This window comes from Canis lupus, chromosome 10 (genome assembly GCF_011100685.1).
Source record: "Canis lupus familiaris isolate Mischka breed German Shepherd chromosome 10, alternate assembly UU_Cfam_GSD_1.0, whole genome shotgun sequence".
Lineage (NCBI taxonomy): Eukaryota > Metazoa > Chordata > Mammalia > Carnivora > Canidae > Canis > Canis lupus.
In genome coordinates this window covers 44,507,929-44,526,256 of record NC_049231.1, presented here as the reverse complement: position 1 = coordinate 44,526,256, position 18,328 = coordinate 44,507,929, and the positions used below count along the sequence as shown (strand labels likewise).

The following is an 18,328-nucleotide window of genomic DNA, read 5'->3' as shown; positions in this document are numbered from 1 at the left end:
ACTGGCTTTTCTGATCTAGAGGCACACTGAAAGAGGCAGAGTAAGATCCAGTATTGTAAAGGAAGTAGCTTCAGCCAGAAGTGATGACAGGATATTTGGATTAGGTACTACTGTGAAGTAAGGAATAAAATTTTTGTTGATTGTCTTGAGGTTTTTAAATATTTTTAAATTGAAGTATAATTGACATATAACATTGTATAATTTTAAGGTGTATAATGTGTTGATTTGATACATTTATATATTGTCATATGATTACCACTGTAGCCTTAGCTAACACCTATGTTATGTCACATAAGTATCATTTTTTTAAAAAGATTTTATCTATTTATTCATGAGAAACAGAGAGACAGAGAGGTAGAGACACAGGCAGAGGGAGAAGCTGACTCCATGCAGGGAGCCCAACATGGGATTCGATCCTAGGTCTCCAGGATCATGCCCTGGGCCAAAGGCAGCACTAAACCACTGAGCCACTCAGGCTGCCCATTTTGTGTGTGTGGTGAGAACAATAAAGATCTAGAACTCTAAGCAACTTTGAAGTTTATAACACAATATTGTTGACTCTAATTCCCTAGGCTGTGCATTTGTTCTTCAGAATTTACTCATCTGTTTCCAGTTTGTATGCTTACATAATATATTCCCAACTCCTCCACCACCCCCAGCATGTAACCATCATGCTACACTCTGTTCTTATGAGTTTGGCTTTTTTAGGTTTCACATATAAAAGATAGTATTTGTCTTTCCTGCCTGACTTATCTCACTTAGTATAATGCCCCCAGGGTCCATCCTTGTTGTTGTAAATGGCAGGATTTCCTTTTTTTCCCCTCATGGCTGAATAATATTCCATCACATATATACACCACAAATTCTTTATCCACTCATCTGTTGATAAACAATTAGGTTGTTTACATATCTTGACTACTGTGATTCATGCTACACTAAACAGAAGAGTGCATATATCTTTGATATCCTGCTTCCAGTTCCTCTGGATACATATTCAGAAGTGGGATTTATGGTAGTTTTATTTTTAACTTTTTTTAGGAACATCCATATCATTTTCCATAGTAGCTGAACAATTTACATTCCCCTTTCTTGAGTAATAAGGTGCGTTGTCAATGAGTAGTAATATTTTGTGGGATTTTTAAAAGATTTTATTTTTAAATAATCTCTACAGCCAATGTGGGGCTCAAACAACCCCAAGATAAAGAGTCGCATGCTCTACAGACTGAAGCAGGCAGGATCCCCAGTAGTTAGATTTTGAAAGGAATCTTTTTTTTCCCAACCAGTAGGTCTCAATAGTGGGCTTAGTATATTCAGTAAACTGTATTGTAAACAGATGCACTGTCATTCAGGCTTTGTTGCTCCATTTATAGAGCATAGGAAGAGTAGATTTAGCATAATTCCTAAGGGCCCTTAAGAACTTCAGATTTTCAGAATGATAAATATTAGCAAGTAAAATCCAACAATGTATAAAAAGAATTGTACACCATAACCAGGTAGGATTTATCCAGGTACACAAGGCTGGTTCAACATTTCAAAACTGATTGATGTAATTCATCACATCACAAGTTAAAGAAGAAAAACCACACAATCATATTGATAGATGCAACAAAATCCAACAGCAACAACAACAACAACAAAAACCATCCAATAAAATCTAACACTCATCATGATAAAGATTCTCAGCAAACTAGGAATAGAGGGAAACTTTCTCAATTTGATAAAGAACATCCACGAAAAAACCTACATGCTTAAAAAAAAAACCCTACATGCTTAATGTTAAATCTAAAAAAATATGTATCATATATTTATGAGAAAAACTACAAAAAGCTGGTTAAAACAGAGAGGACCTAAATTAGTGAAGAGATATTTCATGTCTATCAATGGGAGACTCAGTTTGTCAAGATGTCAGTTCTTCTCAATTTGATTTATAGATTCAAAGCAATCCCAATCAAAATCCCAGCAAATGATTTATTGTATATCAACAAATTGATTCTAAAGTTTAAATGAAGAGGCAAACAGACAGAATGGTCAACTGAACAAAGAACAAAGGCCAAACTACCAAGAACAAAGTTGGAGGGATTGGTATTACCTGGCTATGATACTCAAGACAATGTGGTATTTGAGAAAGAATAGACAAATAGATCAATGGAACAGTATAAATAGCCCAGAAATGGACAAATACAAAAATAGTCATTTGATCTTTGACAAAGAAACATAGACAATACAATGGAGCAAAGATCATGTCTTCAACTGGTGCTGAACAACTGGATATCCACAACCAAATAAATAAATAAATAAATAATTCTAGACACAGACCATATACTCTTCATAAAAATTAAGTCCAAATGAATCTATACCTAATTTCAAAATGCAAAACTAAAACTCCCAGAAATAACATAGGAAAAGACTACATGACCTTAGGTATGTTGGTGACTTTTTAGATACAACATCAAAGACACAATCCATGAAATAAAAAAATGGTAAGAAAGATTTCATTAAAACTAAAAACTTCTGCTCTGTGAAAGATAGTGTCAAGAGAATGAGAGGACAAAGAGCAGTCTGGGAGAAAATATTTGTAAGATACACGTCAGATAAAGAACTATTATCCAAAATACACAAAGAATTCTTAAAACTCAACAACAGGAAAACAACCTGATTAAAAGATAGATCAAAGGAGATATACGATGGCAAGTAAACATCTGAAAAGATGTCCAACATTATATGTCATTATGGAATTGCAAGTTAAAATGACAAGGTCTCTGTATACATATTAGAATGGCTTAAATCCAGAACACTAACAATTCCAAATGCTGACAAAGAGCAACAACAACAAAAAAATCTCATTTATTGCTAATGGGGAGAAAATGGTACAGCCAGCCACTTTAGAAGATAGTGTGGTGGTTTCTTACAAAACTTACATTTCTTTCTATGTGATCCATCAATCATGTTCCTGGTATTTACCCAGATAAATTGAAAACTACGTCCACACGAAAACCTGCACACAGATGTTTATAACAGCTCTATTCATAATTGCCAAAAATTGGGAGCCACCAAGATGTCTTCAGCAGTTGATTGAAAAATGAATTGTGGTGTTTTCAGATAATGCAGTATTATTCAGTGCTAAAAAGAAATGAGTTATAAAGCCTTGAAAAGGTATGGAGGAAACTTAAATGCATACTAGTAAGTGAAAGAAGCCAATCTGAAAAGACTACACACTATATGATTCTAAGTATGTGACATTCAGGAAAATGCAAAGCTGTTGAAAAAGTGAAATGATCAGTGGCTGGGGGAAGAGGGAAGGGATGAGTAGGCTGAGCTCAGAAGGTTTTTAGGATAGTGAAACTATTTTGTATGATACTCTAATGATGGATATATGTCATTATACATTTGTCAAAACCCATAAAATGTACAACATGAACCCTAATATAAACTATGGGCTTCAGATGAAAATGATGTGTCAATGTAGGTTCATTGATTATAACAAATATACCACTGTGGTATTGGATATCGATACTGGGGGAGGCTGTGAATATGTGGAGATAGGGAGTATATGGGAACTCTTGGTACTTTTTCTGCTCAATTTTGTTGTGAATCTAAAAGTTCTCTGAAAGCTGAAGTTTTTTAATTAAAAAAAAAACTTAACTGCTATTTTTTGCGGAACTTGACAAGCTAATTGAAAGTTTATATAAAAAATGCAAGGAGAAAAACAAAGTTGTAGGATTTGCTTTACCAGGAATCAAGACTCACAATAAAGCTATACTAAATCAGATAGTTTGGTTTGGTAGAAATAAGTAAACAATGAGCAGAAGAGAGATCAGAAATAGAGATGACACTGCAGGGCAGTGAGGGAAAGATGATCTTTACAATAAATGTTTTTGAGACAATTTTAGGTATCCATACAGAAAAACATTTAATTGGATCTCTATACCACGCCACACCAAAAATCCAGTGCTTCATCAACCCACATGTGAAATACAAAACAATAAGACATTTGGAAGTAATGTAGGAGAATAGCTTCATAATCTGATGATGGAAAATATTCCTTATCTCATTCATTTGGGGAATATAAAAAGTAGTGAAAGGGAATAAAGGGAAAGGAGATAAAATGAGTGAATATATCAGTGAGGGTGACAAAACATGAGAGACACCTAACTCTGGGAAATGAACAAGGGGTAGTGGAAGGGGAGGTGGGCGTGGGGTTGGGGTGACTGGGTAATGGGCACTGAGGGGAGTACTTGGCGGGATGAGCACTGGGTGTTATGGTATATGTTGGCAAAATAAAAAAAAATTTTTAAAAGGAAAATATTCCTTAAATGAGGCATGAGAAACATTAAGAATAAGGTAATATTTACAGAAGGTACTTAGATTAGTCAAAATTATAGAGACAGAAAACAGAATGGTAGTTGCCAGGGGCTGGGCAGGTCGGAGGGAGGAATAGGGTTATTACTTAATGAGTATAGATTTTATAAGATGAAACGAATTATGGAATTGGATGGTGGTAACGAATGCACAACATTATGAGTGTTATTAATACCACTGAGCTGTACACTTAAAAATGGTTACAATGATGAATTTTGTGTTATATATTTTACCAAAATTTAAAAATTGAAGAAAAATTCAAAGAAAAAATTATGCAGCACAATAAATGCATAACTTAGCAATATAAATTGTAGGGGTTTTTTTCTTCATAAGACTTGGAATAAAATATTAATAAAACTTCATCAAAAAGTTTATAAAAATTAATTAAAATACCACTTTAGGTCCCCAAGAAAGGGAATAGATCAAGGCATTAGACCACAATATTTACTTATTTGTTGAAATGTCTTTTCCTGTTCTGTGACTAGTCTTTTTTGACATTGTTAATAGTTTATTTTCTAAACAGTTTTCTTACTACGTGTACTTTTCTGTATGTGTATTTTTTCACAATTTAAAAAAACTTTTTTAAAGAGGGTATTTTAGGGGCACCTGGATAATACAGTTTAGTGTTTGACTCTTGGTTTTAGCTCAGGTCATGATCTCAGGTTTGTGAGATTGAGCCCAAGTGTTGGGCACTATGCCCAGCGTGGAGTCTGCTTGAGATTCTCTCCCTCTCCTTCTGCCCCTCCCACTTGTGTCTATGCTCGCTCTCTCTAAAATAAATAAATCTTTAAAAAAATAAACAGTGTATTTTAAATTCAATGCAAATAAATATTGAGATGGCAACTAAAAAGAAGCTGAGAGATAACTCCACTCCCTTTTGTATTCACCAGGCAGACAAACTAAGGGCTGCTTCAAAGGCTACACCCAATGGGGCAGGCAAGGAGGTGTATTGCAGTCACTTTACCTTTACAGTCTTTTAGCTTTCAGAGCTCTCACTCTCCCAGGAATCCTGTGTCCTTGTGAGCCCCCAGATTTGCAGTCTCTCACTCTGGAGATGCTGCCACCACACCACCACCAATGATTGCTTAGTAATTTCTCAAGTACATTTTCCTTTAGTCTCTACAATACCCAAGATTGGTCTTCTCATTGTAGTTCTTTAGCATTATGCAGAAGAAGTAAGGGAATGAAGTGCTTCCATATCTGTGACCTCTAACAATGTTCTCAGCACTGATGCTGAAAGTCCTGTGAGGTATTGATTGCCAAGAAAGAGAAAGGATGAGAATGTAACCATGAACAAGTCCAGCTCAGGAAATAGTTTTAGATTTTTTTATTGTTGTTGCTTTCAAAACTATTTATAAGACAAACTTTCTTCATTTTCCAAAGAGAGCTTAGTTTTTAGACAACAAAAAGAGGTGACATTGTACACACCTAAACATGGAGCCATTCATTATCCCTGAAGAGGACACAGGCAAAAAAAAAAAAAAAAAAAAAAAAAGAAAGAAAAGAAGAAGAAAGAAAGAAAGAAAGAAAGAAAGAAAGAAAGAAAGAAAGAAAGAAAGAAAGAAAGAAAATTGGAGATTATTGAAAGAATAATGGAGTCACATTTGAGTCTAACATCTTTAATATTGTTCTCAATATCAACTGGAAAAATAGAGTGAGACAGTTCTATCATTTCTAATTAGTAATTCTAATAGATTATGGAAGAACTTGGCCTGGAAATCATGAGGAATAATGAGGCTTGTATTTATTTCCATATTCTTAATGTGTTGTTGGGTCATGGAGGAAAGCAAACAGTATTGGAGAGATTTCCTCAACCTCCAGGTATACCTAAGCTTTGTGAAGTGATGCTGTCAGTGCCCTTCCCATATCCCTAGACATTCCGGGATTCTCAAGTGATTTCCAGCTGCCAGTATCTGCATCTGTGCCTACAATCTCCTTTCCTTGGAACTGCAGAAAAGTGTGCTGCCTATTTGCATGGCAGAGCAGAGGAGCACAGAAGTAACAGGCTCTCCCCAGCCCCCAACAGGAAGATCCCTCAATTAATGGCTCTTAAAGTAGATGTATAAATGCCCCAGCTCCTTATCCCATGTGTAGATAATTCTGACTTGTGCATTTTGTACCATTCCTTAATGTTTGCTTGGGGGGTGGGGGTGAGCTCCAGTGCCCATCATGTTAGCTGGTTTAATGACACACATTTTGCTGGCTTTCTTCCTTTCCCGGTATCACCAAGCCAGTTCATACCAGTGTTCCTTGTACCTCTCAAATAAGCTACCTGGACCCGACTCCTTGTCTCAGGGTCTGTTTCTATGGGAACCAAACTAAGACACCTTAAATATGGACTTTCCTATAGAACATCACCTTTGGTATCCCAGTCATAAAGAGACTACTGGGGGAATCAATTCAGAATCTAAGTCAGCAAACTATTTGTTGTTTTTCAAATTACTTGAAAATTATCTTACCTGACATACTTTATTGCTTCAGGTAGTGACATTGAAGGGGCTGGCAATTAAGTGGAGTACATGCTTTTGGGGGAACCCGGAAGAAATCATTCTTAAGTAAACATCTAAAGAACATTCTGGATTGCCCACATGCAGGGCTGATAATCAAAATATTTAACAACTGGTACAGTATGGTTTTCAACCAATTATAAAGGATGCTGGACTGTATGCTGCTGGGCTGCCATCATAGCTGACCATTGGCTCCGCCCAGTGAAACACAGGGTCCCAGTTCTGCCTGGGTCAAATCTTCAGGCTAGGGTAAGGGGTTGTTGGGCAGAGAAGGGTTTACCTGGCTTTCTCCAGGGGCACTCAGAGATAGATGTGTTTAATTTTGATTCCTTCTCATAAAGAGAAGTAATGGGTAGAAACTTTTATCAAATATTCCCCTCAAAAAAAAAATATTCCCCTCAAAAGCTAAAGGCCCAGCAGGAGCCATGTCAGTAGGGACTTTGAGGGCTTTATACTCTGACATTATTATTTGTGTTCTCTCCTGAGGATGACTGTAAAGCTACAAACTATACCAGGCTTTTCATTCTAGGGATCTCTTTTCCATTATGGGTGGTCTGAACCAGACCAAAGAGCAAAGTAGCCAAGGAGTAAGAATGTATATATAACCCAAGATAAGCTCATCAGAATATCTCTTATGGAACTATGAAAGTGAAGCAGAATGATAAAAGGATGGATGAAAAATATCTGGAGTACATTTATGCAAGGAGAGTGCTAATTCATTCATGCAGTGGGAATGCTATCAAGAATGGTCAACTGGTTCCTGCTGCACAGAGCTGCCTGGTTTCTCTTTATGTCCTTGACCTAGTTTCTATGAGCCTTTTGACAGCCTTCTTCTCATAATTGCTTTTGTTCCTTAAATTTTCCAGAATTGGTTACTTTTGCTCGCAACTGAAGAACCATATCTCATTCAGGTCCTATATGCTTATCTTCTGCCATGTTTTGTGGAGAGTGGACTCTTTGAACATATATGTGGCAGGAATTACTGAAAGTAGAAGCCAGTCCCTGGATCTTCAGCAAACAAAAGGAAGAATACACAGAAGGTTGGTGTGAGCCAGGGACATAGTATATAACACTTTTAGAAGATCAGCTTCACCACAGTCAGCTCTCAGTTACTTGTGAAACTAGAATTCCATCTCTAGCTTCTCCATTGTCCCACAGGTTGACTGGCTTTTGAGTTAAGCATATCTCACAATCAAAGCCTTAGTGGCTTGGACAGATACTTGGAAAGGGAGAAAGGTTCAGATCAGGCTCTCTTGTTAACAATTCTGGTAACACAGAGGGTCAGTGGGCTTTGAAATCATGGAATAAAATAAGGCCTCACTGAAATATGTAGATGTCACTTACCATGATAATCAAGTTTACTATGAAATAATTATGCATATATGTCTGTGAACATTTCATGGGAATTATATTATGAACTGAGTGGGTTTCCTTTTCCTTTTCTTTTGTAATGCTTATTTGCATTAAGAAAACTGAGAAATGAATTTTCTGTCATAATTGCAACCATTTCTTTGTGTTGAGTACAACACATCAATATCAAACTCTCTATGAGGGGCCATCTGAACACCTGCCAACCCAGCCCACCCACAGAGCTTTGCCTAGAAGCCATGTCTTTTATAGAATTTAGCTCGAGCGAGAAGATCATTGACCAAGTCATTGTCTATATCCACTGGGGTGACAATGGCATCGATTCCTGACTTATAGGCCGAGAGACCACCTGAAATGAAACAGAGGTTCAGATTGAAATATTAACTTTCAGCAGAAATAAGATATGAGCATTCCCAGGATGTAAGCCCTCTAGGCAAATGTTCCAAAGCAGACAGTCCCAGATTCTCTTTCCCCCTTCCTCCCCTCCTGAAAGGAACAATTACCCTAAGAATCTCTGGAAAAATTCCAGATTGCTTTCCTTCTCTCTTCCTTCAAAAAACTTTGGGTTTTTGTTGTTGTTGTTGTTGTTGTTGTTGCAAAAGCCATATTTGCTTCTTATGTAGCCCAGGACTACATAGTCCAAAACTTGATCCCCAGCAAATCTTCAGTCTGGCAATATTTATAGCATTCTCCCAGTCACTAACTTATTCATTTTTTAAAAAGTTTACTTATTTATTCACTCCCTCATTCAGTCATTCAATAAATGTTTTTACACACCTACTATGTGCCAGGATGGGTGCCATACTGAATGCTGGATGCACAGTGATACCCAAGACATAATTATTTCTTTGTAGGGATATGTGTGTGTATGCATGTGTGTGTATGGTATTTTACCCAAGAATTTTAATCTTCAGGAGTTATTTATGTGTTTAACATAACTGTGCTCTGCTCTGATATGTAGAGAAAAAGACCCCAGTCCTGATCCCTGACTTCAGGGACCCTGAAATAGAAAACAGAAATTGTTTATTCTAAAATAAGGACATTAAAATGTGGGAGGAGAAAGGTATATGCACACCATAGGTCTATAAAAGGTAGACTCGATAGGACTTGATGTGGTTGGATGTGAAAACAGAAGGGACCAGAGAACCTAAGAAAACAATCTGATGTTCTGGCTGGAATGACTAGACATATTATGGGGCCTTTCATGAAGACAGAAAAAAAGAGAAGAGACAGAAAAACAGAAGAAAGAGCAAATTTTTGGTGGGAGGCTAGTTATTTAATTCAGCCTAGAAGATGCTGAACTTAAGGAGATCTGGGATCAACTAAGCAGAGATCTCCACTTAAATATAGTATCTAAGCCCTAATGTCACTGAGAATGCTCAGAGTAAACATTTGTTCAAACAAAGAAAATGGTTAAGTTTCTTGCATTAAGAAAAAGCCTATCAGAAGAAGGCAAACATATTCTTTTAAACTATTGCATTAATCCTTATGGCATCACTCAATGGCTCAGTTACCAATAAGACATGTAATATGAACACCAACATATGGCAGAAGAGGAAAAGGAAGTTGGGAAGAAAGACTATTCAAAGTAACTCAGTGGTTCAGAGACCACTAGTGAAACCTTTTGGCAGATCCTCCCAGGCCCACTGCTGACTCCAGGAGAATGCTCCCAGAGAGGCCCAGGGCACATATGGCCTTCAGAGGTCTCACTCACTGCTCTTTTAAACAAGCTCCACAAATATGGCCTACCTTTGAGGTGTTGAGCCACATTCCACGTGGGGAATTTTTTCTGGATTGCCTTAATTTTGTCTGTGAGAATCCCAACAGCCTGCAGAAGGTGTTCTTTGCTGTCCCAGGTACCAACAGGGTGATGAATTTTTTTATCAAGCTAGAAAAATCAGATAATCATGTCAGCATCTGGATGAAGCAACACATTTTTCAGCTATTCCCAATATCTCTTCCTTGTGTTCAAGGACACAGACGCTGCCATCAGCCCCCTTACTTTATCCCCACAGAATCCATTCTACCTTCTCTCACAGAAAAGAGAGTCAGAGAAATAAAGTATGATTTGAGAGATGTGGATGTGGCATAGTTTTAGTTAAGATCTCAAATATAAATAAACATATGAAAAAGTTGTTTCAAAATAAATAATTAGTACTCAATGTCTAGACATTTACAGTAAAAAAAATTGTTTCTAACTGGGACAGTTTGAAGCTTGGATTTCTATAGAGAATTTAAAATAAAGATTGGATACAAACATTCAGATAATTTGGGTCCCCTTCCTCCAATTTGCCTAAAGAACAATTTAGGTCAAGTAGAGCTTAATCCTAGTGTTTTGAACTACATGGATAAAACTACTTTATAAATCCCAAATGGGTACCTCTAATAGTGCCCTTTATAAGGTTTTCTCAATTGAAGTGCATTGCCCATTATTAATTACAAATTGTAGTTATAAAACTCATAAAATCCTTTTTCTAAAGATACCCCAAAACTGATAAATCTGGAATGAAATACCAAAGGTGTGTTACAGAAATACCTAAGTCCAAATTATGCTGAAATACCAAGGTGTGTTGAAGCCTGGAAGTACTGCAAATGGCCATCCAGTTTGGATCGAGCTCCCATCAAGAAAGATACAGTGAGGAAAACTGAAAGCATCTTGCCAAGTACCTGCATCAAGCCAAATTTAAGTCCCCTGTGGTCCCAACCATCTTTCAGGACGGCTCCACCATGGCTTTCTCTGGAGATGATGGCAGCAATGAGTGCAGGGTCTACACAATGCCTCAGCCCAACTTCTTTGATCAGAATCTGGTAAGTCTTTAAGGCTCTCAAATCCATCTCAGCAAACATTTCAGAACCACGGATCCCTATGTCAATAGAAAATAAACTATTTACTTCAAAAGAGAACCCTTTTCCAAGTTTAATAAGTTAATCACAGCCCCTGACCACAACCTGCAGCCCAGGAATAACTATTCTAGGACTTTTGTTTTAAATCTCTAATTGCATAAACCCTGAAATGTCCACAAGCCCAGGCAGATACCACTTCTGCTGTCTTTCTTGGTCTTCTGTTACCTGCCACATTGGTGCAATGGGAAGACTCTTGGACTAGAAGTCAGCCAACCTAAATTTGAGTCTGGTTCTGCCACTACCTAGCTCTAGGGCCATGAGAAGTCTCTTCTTGCTGAGCCTCAGTTTTCAGATCTATAAATTGGGGAGGCAGGATTAGATTGACTTTGTAGTTGCATCCAGCACTGGTGTTCTAATACTGGGATAACATGAAGAAGGCTTTGGAACAGGATTACAAAAGAGAGGATGTACAAAGAGCAAGAGACTTGCTTAAAATGCTCATGCTGTAATATAAAGTAAACACATAACAAAAAAAAGATAGAATTTAATATTTTATGTAAGCAATCATTTCATTATGTAGAAAAAAACATGTGGATAAGGTTTGGAAAGAATAGGGGGAAAATGAAAAGAAGCAGTTTGTTAGGTTGGTTGGGATTCTGCTTTCTTCTAATTTTTAATTTTGATCTTATTGCTATAACATTGATTATGCTTTTTCAAAATTAAGCTACTTCCTAAAAAAGAATATGAAAATGCCAAAGGGGAAAGCCAAATGTTTACCTTGCTTCTCACTTACCACAGTTCATCAACCTGGTTATATCACAGGCGGCACCAGAGGTCTCCATGGTCATGATGTCACCATAGCAGCCATGGTATAGGCGGGGATGCAGGTGGGGCTTCATTGAGTGAGTGAAAGGGTACGAGCCCCTAGAAGTGCCTGGGGGACAGAATGATAATTCTCATGAAACCTGTGAGAAATATTGCTCAAGTTACTATAATGAGCATACTAAACCAAAGAGGAAGCCATATACCTACTTTTTCCCAATTCTCTCCCCAAGACCCCTAGAATGGCTCATCAGACAAAACAGAAGATTCCCCCTTTCCACTTTACTCCAACCTTAAAATTTTTGTCCATACCCAACGTGAGGCTTAAACTCACGACCTAGAGATCAAAAATCACATGTTCTACTAACTGCGCCAGCCAGGTGCTCCCTGCCACCCTACCAAATTTTAATGAAGTACTTAATTCTAAACATGTACAAAGTATTATGAAAATCAGTTTTTATAGGTCTCAAAAATATTTGCTACAATCTTGATCAGAATTAAAATTGCCACTAGAGTTTTAAGCAGGAACTTTGAGAGAAATTTTCAGATACTTCTGACACAAATACTTCTGGGGATGTAAATATCTGGATTAACAATTACCTCTGTTTAAGAAAACAAGAAAGAAGGGTACCAATACCACTTAAGATAAAAAGGAAGGGTACCATTAACTTAAAATATTCATTTTCTATCATGTTCCTGTGGCATTTCTAAGTATAATTAGTAAAATTGGAAATAAAATTAAACTTTCCATAGAAACTTAAGTTATATCCTATTCCTATACTTTTTTATTTTGTCATTATGAAGTGACTTCCTGTCCAAGTCTATTTACTAAAGGAGATAAAGAGTTTTTCTCTAAGTTGAAAAGTTTGTTTTAATAGTTCCTAGGACTGTTGGCTTATATTTTAAGACTACAAATACTTGTTCTAAGAAATTATATTTGTTGTTTCACTTAGTGTTGTAAATGGTGTTTTTTAATAGAGACATGGATTTTACCCATTCACTATAGATCTAGTTCTGATTAACTTGATAATATAAAGAGACTCTTAGAATTAGGCACACTACCAATGGAACTATTCCTTATAAATATTTATTTTAAAAGGAAAACAAAGCAGCTCTAAATATTAACTTTTTAAAAAGCAATACTCATCAAAACAAATAAAATACAGGCATAATCTACTCTCTTCCAACTACAAAAAGGCCAAAAAAAAAAAAAAGGTATTATAAATGTACCAAAAAGTCAGACAGTGAAACTATCAAGTAAACTCAGAATACATAGAAAGCCTATTTAGATAATAAAAACCAATAGAAACCAGTAAAGCCATTAAGCTTCTCTAAGCAGTGGTGCATTTTCATGTGATGCAAAGGGCATGGTATTGGCACTCTCCATGGCCCTCAGTGTAGAATTTTGTGCCTACAATATGTGTAGGAAATACACACAAGTGAATGAATGGATGAATTTTCATGACACAGATCATATGTGAGACGGAGGTGTAGAAGCAGTGACTGAGGGTGCAGACCAACAACATATACCATATCTGACCACTCTTCACCACCAGGTCCAAACCACCACTAGTGCTCATCTAGATTATTTTAAGAGCCTCCTAACTGACCTCCCTTCTCTGCCCTTGCAGTCTATTCCCCAGAAGCCAGAGTGGTTTGTGGAAACATGCATGGGGTCATATCAGTCTTTTCTCTTAATCTTCCAGTGCCTTTCCAATCATTTGATTGTGACCTTCAAGCCCTACCTGATCTAGCCTTTGCTCACTTTCAGACTTCTCTTTCCCTTCCCTCCCTCTTCTATAGTCACATTCTTCTCCTCGCTTATCCTCCAACATGCCAGGCAGGTTCCTGCCTCAAGACCTTTATATTAAGAAAAAAAAAAAAAGACCTTTATATTTATAGATCCTTTTGCCTAGAATGCCTCTTCTCCAGGTATCTACATGATTTGCTGCTTCACTGCCTTCAGGACTGTTCAAATCCCACCTTATCAAGCAAAAGATATGAATAAATAGTTTATAAACAAAGAAAAGAAAAGAATACTTAAATATATAAAAAAGTGCTCACACACACTCAAAAGAGAACGCCACTGAGACACTATTTTTTACATATTTAATTGGCAAGAATCCAAAAGCTTGACAATGTATTCTGATGATGAGGCTGTGAGGGAATAAGCAGTTTTATACATTGCTGTGGAAGGAAATTTTGCAATAGGCTGTTGTTTAACAGCAAAGATCTGGGAACAATTCAAGTGTCATTCATATAGAGATTGAATAAGCTAAGCCACTTCCACACAACAGATTACTATGTAGCTGTAAAAAAGGAAAGAGGAAGAACTCTATATGATTCTATAACATTATCTCCAGGTAAAGAATAGTATTTATAGAATTGTATTCTTTGTTTGAAAAAGGGAAAAATATGATTTTGTGTTTGTGTGTGTGTGATTTCCTTATATAACCATAAAAAACAATACAAGGATGAACCAAAAACTAATAAAAATTGTTAGTTATCAGGGAAGGGAAGGAGAGGTAAAAGGGACAGGGATAGAGGCTAGACTTCTCTAAATGTACCTTTTTTATAGTTTTTATTTTGGAGCCATGTAAATGTTTCTACAATTAAAAATAAATAAATCAAATAGAAAAAAATCCTAAAAAGTGAAAGACAAATATTATGTCAAATTAAAAATTTAATTAACACATAGAAGAGAATTATTTCTAGTGACTTAAAAACAGGTCAATGTAAGTAAATACAACTAGTGAAATACACCCTATGAACATAAAGAATCATAAGAAAATCTTAATCTATATGCACAGGATTGTTGTTGTTTGGTAATACTGCCATAGTTATTTTGAAACTATTATATATAAATAAGTAATCATGTTAATGTTTTTAGGAACCAGGATTTTTAATAAATACTTTGTATTCATAAATACTAATATGAAATATCAGTATGAATGCATAATTATTTTTCTCTTAAAAAAATACTTTCTAAGTTCTCTCCACTGAGAAGAACTGGAAGGAATAATGGCCTAATAGCAATGGAGAACCCCTGGTACTCATCTTGTGATCTCCAAACACTATTTTCCACTCAGAGGAATCAGCGCTTCTCAGAAAAAAGGCTCATTCCTGGTCTAGGGCAGGAAATGTTTAAGGTGAGCTAGAAACATTTTGCCAGAGCTGGTCCTTATACATTTTAAATGCATACTAAGACATTTACAGGTAAAATGGTTTGATGTTTTGGGTTGCTTTACAATATTTTAGCCTCCCCCTCTACCCAAAAAATGCAAAGATGAGGGATAGATAAAATAAGAATAGTAAAGTGTTGAAAACCATATAGATGCTTGATGAAGGGTACATGGGAGTTATTTACATTATTCCCTCCCCCATTTTATGTGTTTGGAACATTCTACAACAATTTTTTTTAAAATTACCTTATTAAAGAGTCTTTTTATCCTACTTATATTAAAAAGGCAACACAGTCATGCCTCATTCCTTATCATCCATTACCTTACATTATTTTATTTATATCAGTTATCACCACCTAACATGTCTTCCTTCTTTCCTTATTTTATTTGTTCCTCTCCTTTTTTCTGTCTATTCCTCTCATAGAACATTTTTTCCCCTCTACTATATCCTCCTCAGCACCTAGAACAATGCCTGGCACAAAGTGGACAGTCAGTAAATATTTGTGAACGGATACATGAATGGATGGGTGAATGGATGAATGAGTGAATAAATGAAAAGTAAAGGAATTATCTAAATTATCTGGATCAAGTGTCCATATGTCAAAAATTTCAATTTCTTCTGACTGGAGAGCCAGCCTTTGCTATGCTCAATGTGTGGACCACAGACCACAGGTATCAAAGCGATCTGGATGCCTATTAAAAATGCATATTTCTGGGCAGTCCGGGTGGCTCAGCGGTTTAGCGTCACCTTCAGCCCAGGGCCTGATTCTGGAGTCCTGGGATCGAGTCCCACATCGGGCTCCCAGCATGGAGCCTGCTTCTCCCTCTGCCTGTGTCTCTGCCTCTCTCTCTCTCTCTCTCTCTCTGTCTCTCATGAATAAATAATAAAATAAAACATTTTTTTAAAAAATGCTTATTTCTGGGCTTCTCATACTAGGTCTATTGAACCTAGTATGACTCTATTGAGTTTGAGTCTTTAGGTCTAAGGTCAAAGAATCTGCACTTTAACCAGGATTCCCAGCAGGCTCATGCATCCCTAAAATTGCTTTAAGAGGATTAGAATATGACCAAAACTTTACACTACTTGTGTTGACATCATAAACACACAGGTCCTTCTTAATTATAGTTACCTTTCAGTCAAACATAGCTAGTAGAGTATCTCATAATTAGTCTACTGGCTATAGAACTCTGCTCCCACCTGGACATTAAAGAAGGAATAAAAATTTAAAACTATGTTCCCCTACCTTTGACCATATAAATAATTGGAAATTATCACTTTTCTGTAGCTTCACTTTTCACATTTAGAATTAAACATTTTAGAAACATTTTTTTCCTCAATTCTCAATCTTCACTCTATTCTTTTTATTTTTTTTTAAGATTTTATTTATTTATTTATTTATTTATTTATTTATTTATTTATGAGAGAGAGGCAGAGGGAGAAGCAGGCTCCATGCAGGGAGCCCAATGTGGGACTTGATCCTGAGACTGCGGAATCACGCCCTGAACCAAGGTTCAACCACTGAGCCACCCTGGCACCCCACTTCACTCTATTCTTAAAGACAACTCAAACATGGTTTACAAGGGCTTTACATTTTTCCTAAGCCAAATTTTCTATCTTTTCTTATTCAAAGTCCCTCACCATCTCACCAGCTTACCTTTCTAGGAGTCCCCTCAGAAATCCTCACTTCTGTTCTGGTCACACTGATCTGTTTACTATACCCCCAATACTTTCCATGCATTTCTGCCTTGCTATATATACTAAAGGCATTCAACCATCCAGCATAGACTCTTTTCTTCTCTTATCAAAACACAAACATTCTTCAAGTATCACATCCTCCAAGAAAACCTTTCTGGTCTCAACATCCTGACTAGATGTGAACTCTATTCTAAACCTCTCCTAGACTAGTGTCTTTTTCTGACTATACTCCTTTAACTCTTATTTACTACCTGGTATTAATAATTTTATCTTTATATGTCTTGCCTCCCAAGGTACTGTTCCATAAATTCCCACTGATAGTGACTTCACATGCTTGGCAAGCAGAATACACTTAATTAGAGATGTAAGCAGTTGATTGACAGCCAAGCTGATTAGAAGAAGAGCCCACCCCTCCATTACATGTGATCATTGCTTTTTTTGATTCACAACTATGCTAAATGTTTTTGTGGACACCCTGCAAACAATGCTACATGTCAATCAATGACTTACCAATGAGGGCAATAAGTCCCCAAAGCAGGATAGAGGATAGCATGGTGGTGAATCTTATCCTACAACACCTATTATGATTTGAAAGAGAAACTGGTTAATTTTAAAACTTGAAAGTTTCCTTAAGGAAATTTGTTTTAATTAAAAGCAAGTTTAGAATCATTTCCAGTATAATACTTTTTTGCCACTTCCAAGATATTATTCTCATAGGCTTAGTATTATGGGTCATTGGATCACTCCCCTTCATGAGTATAACTTCCCAACTCATTTTTTTTTAAAGATTTTATTTATTTATTCATGAGAGACACAGAGAGAGAGACAGAGACATAGGCAGAGGAAGAAGCAGGCTCCATGCAAGGAGCCAATGTGGGATTCGAACCCGGGAATCCAGGATTACGCTCTGAGCCAAAGGCAGGCGTTCAACCTCTGAGCCACTCAGGCGTCCCCCCAACTCATTTTAATCCAATTTAATTTTGACATGAGCCTACAAATATTTTAAATATGTTACGCCAACACACTCCCATTTCGTCTCCAAGTTTGCTCATATTATAATTTTGTTCCCATTCTTCTATTATAGTCTCCTTAGAAAACCAAAAGAAGCCACTGAGAGGAGCATTAGAGATCATGACTCAGAATAGGTTTGCTGTGCTCCCTACGTTCCTCCATCAACTCTATTTTTGGCTTCATTCAAAAGACAGCTTAAGTATTCTACAAGATACAAGAAGACAGGCACTAACCTGGTTTGTGACCTTGCAGAGAAAGTCTCTCCTCTTGGTTTGGGAAGGTCCCCCGTCCTCAGCACTACCCTGTATGCCAGGATTTAACAAAGCAGTGGCCCTTGTCCTAAAAGACAGGTTAAACAATTTTAGAATCCTTTAGTTGATAGATCTATGATTACCTGGCTTCAATCCAAGTAGACTTCATTGTGACTCTGCCACTGTGGAGGAGGTCCTAAACGCCAGCATGTAGACTCACCTGTCTCTTCTTACCTTCATCCTGTACCACTGATAGTTGGGGGAGCTTTATATATGGTTTAAAACCCT

The 18,328-nt window shown here is 36.8% G+C and overlaps 1 protein-coding gene across 1 annotated transcript; it reads right to left on the bottom strand.

Annotated features, from left to right (window-relative positions):
- Positions 1–5,925: 5,925 nt before the first annotated feature.
- On the bottom strand, positions 5,926–17,331 carry LYG2 (lysozyme g2). Its single transcript, XM_038549533.1, has 5 exons — positions 17,289–17,331; positions 11,872–12,012; positions 10,902–11,098; positions 9,984–10,122; positions 5,926–8,583 (listed from the first exon to the last, which is right to left on the bottom strand). Exons 1-5 carry the CDS (start codon positions 17,329–17,331, stop codon positions 8,465–8,467), a joined length of 639 nt encoding a protein of 212 aa, XP_038405461.1. The 3' UTR covers positions 5,926–8,464.
- Between the last annotated feature and the right edge of the window lie 997 nt (positions 17,332–18,328).

Coding starts and splice junctions, on each gene's coding strand:
- LYG2 (XM_038549533.1), bottom strand. CDS start 17,331: ATGCTATCCTCTATCCTGCTTTGGGGACTTATTGCCCTCATTG. Junction 10,123..10,901: donor TTAAATTTGGCTTGATGCAG/GTACTTGGCAAG, acceptor TGATTTTTCTAG/CTTGATAAAAAAATTCATCA. Junction 8,584..9,983: donor TGTGGCTCAACACCTCAAAG/GTAGGCCATATT, acceptor GTTTCATTTCAG/GTGGTCTCTCGGCCTATAAG.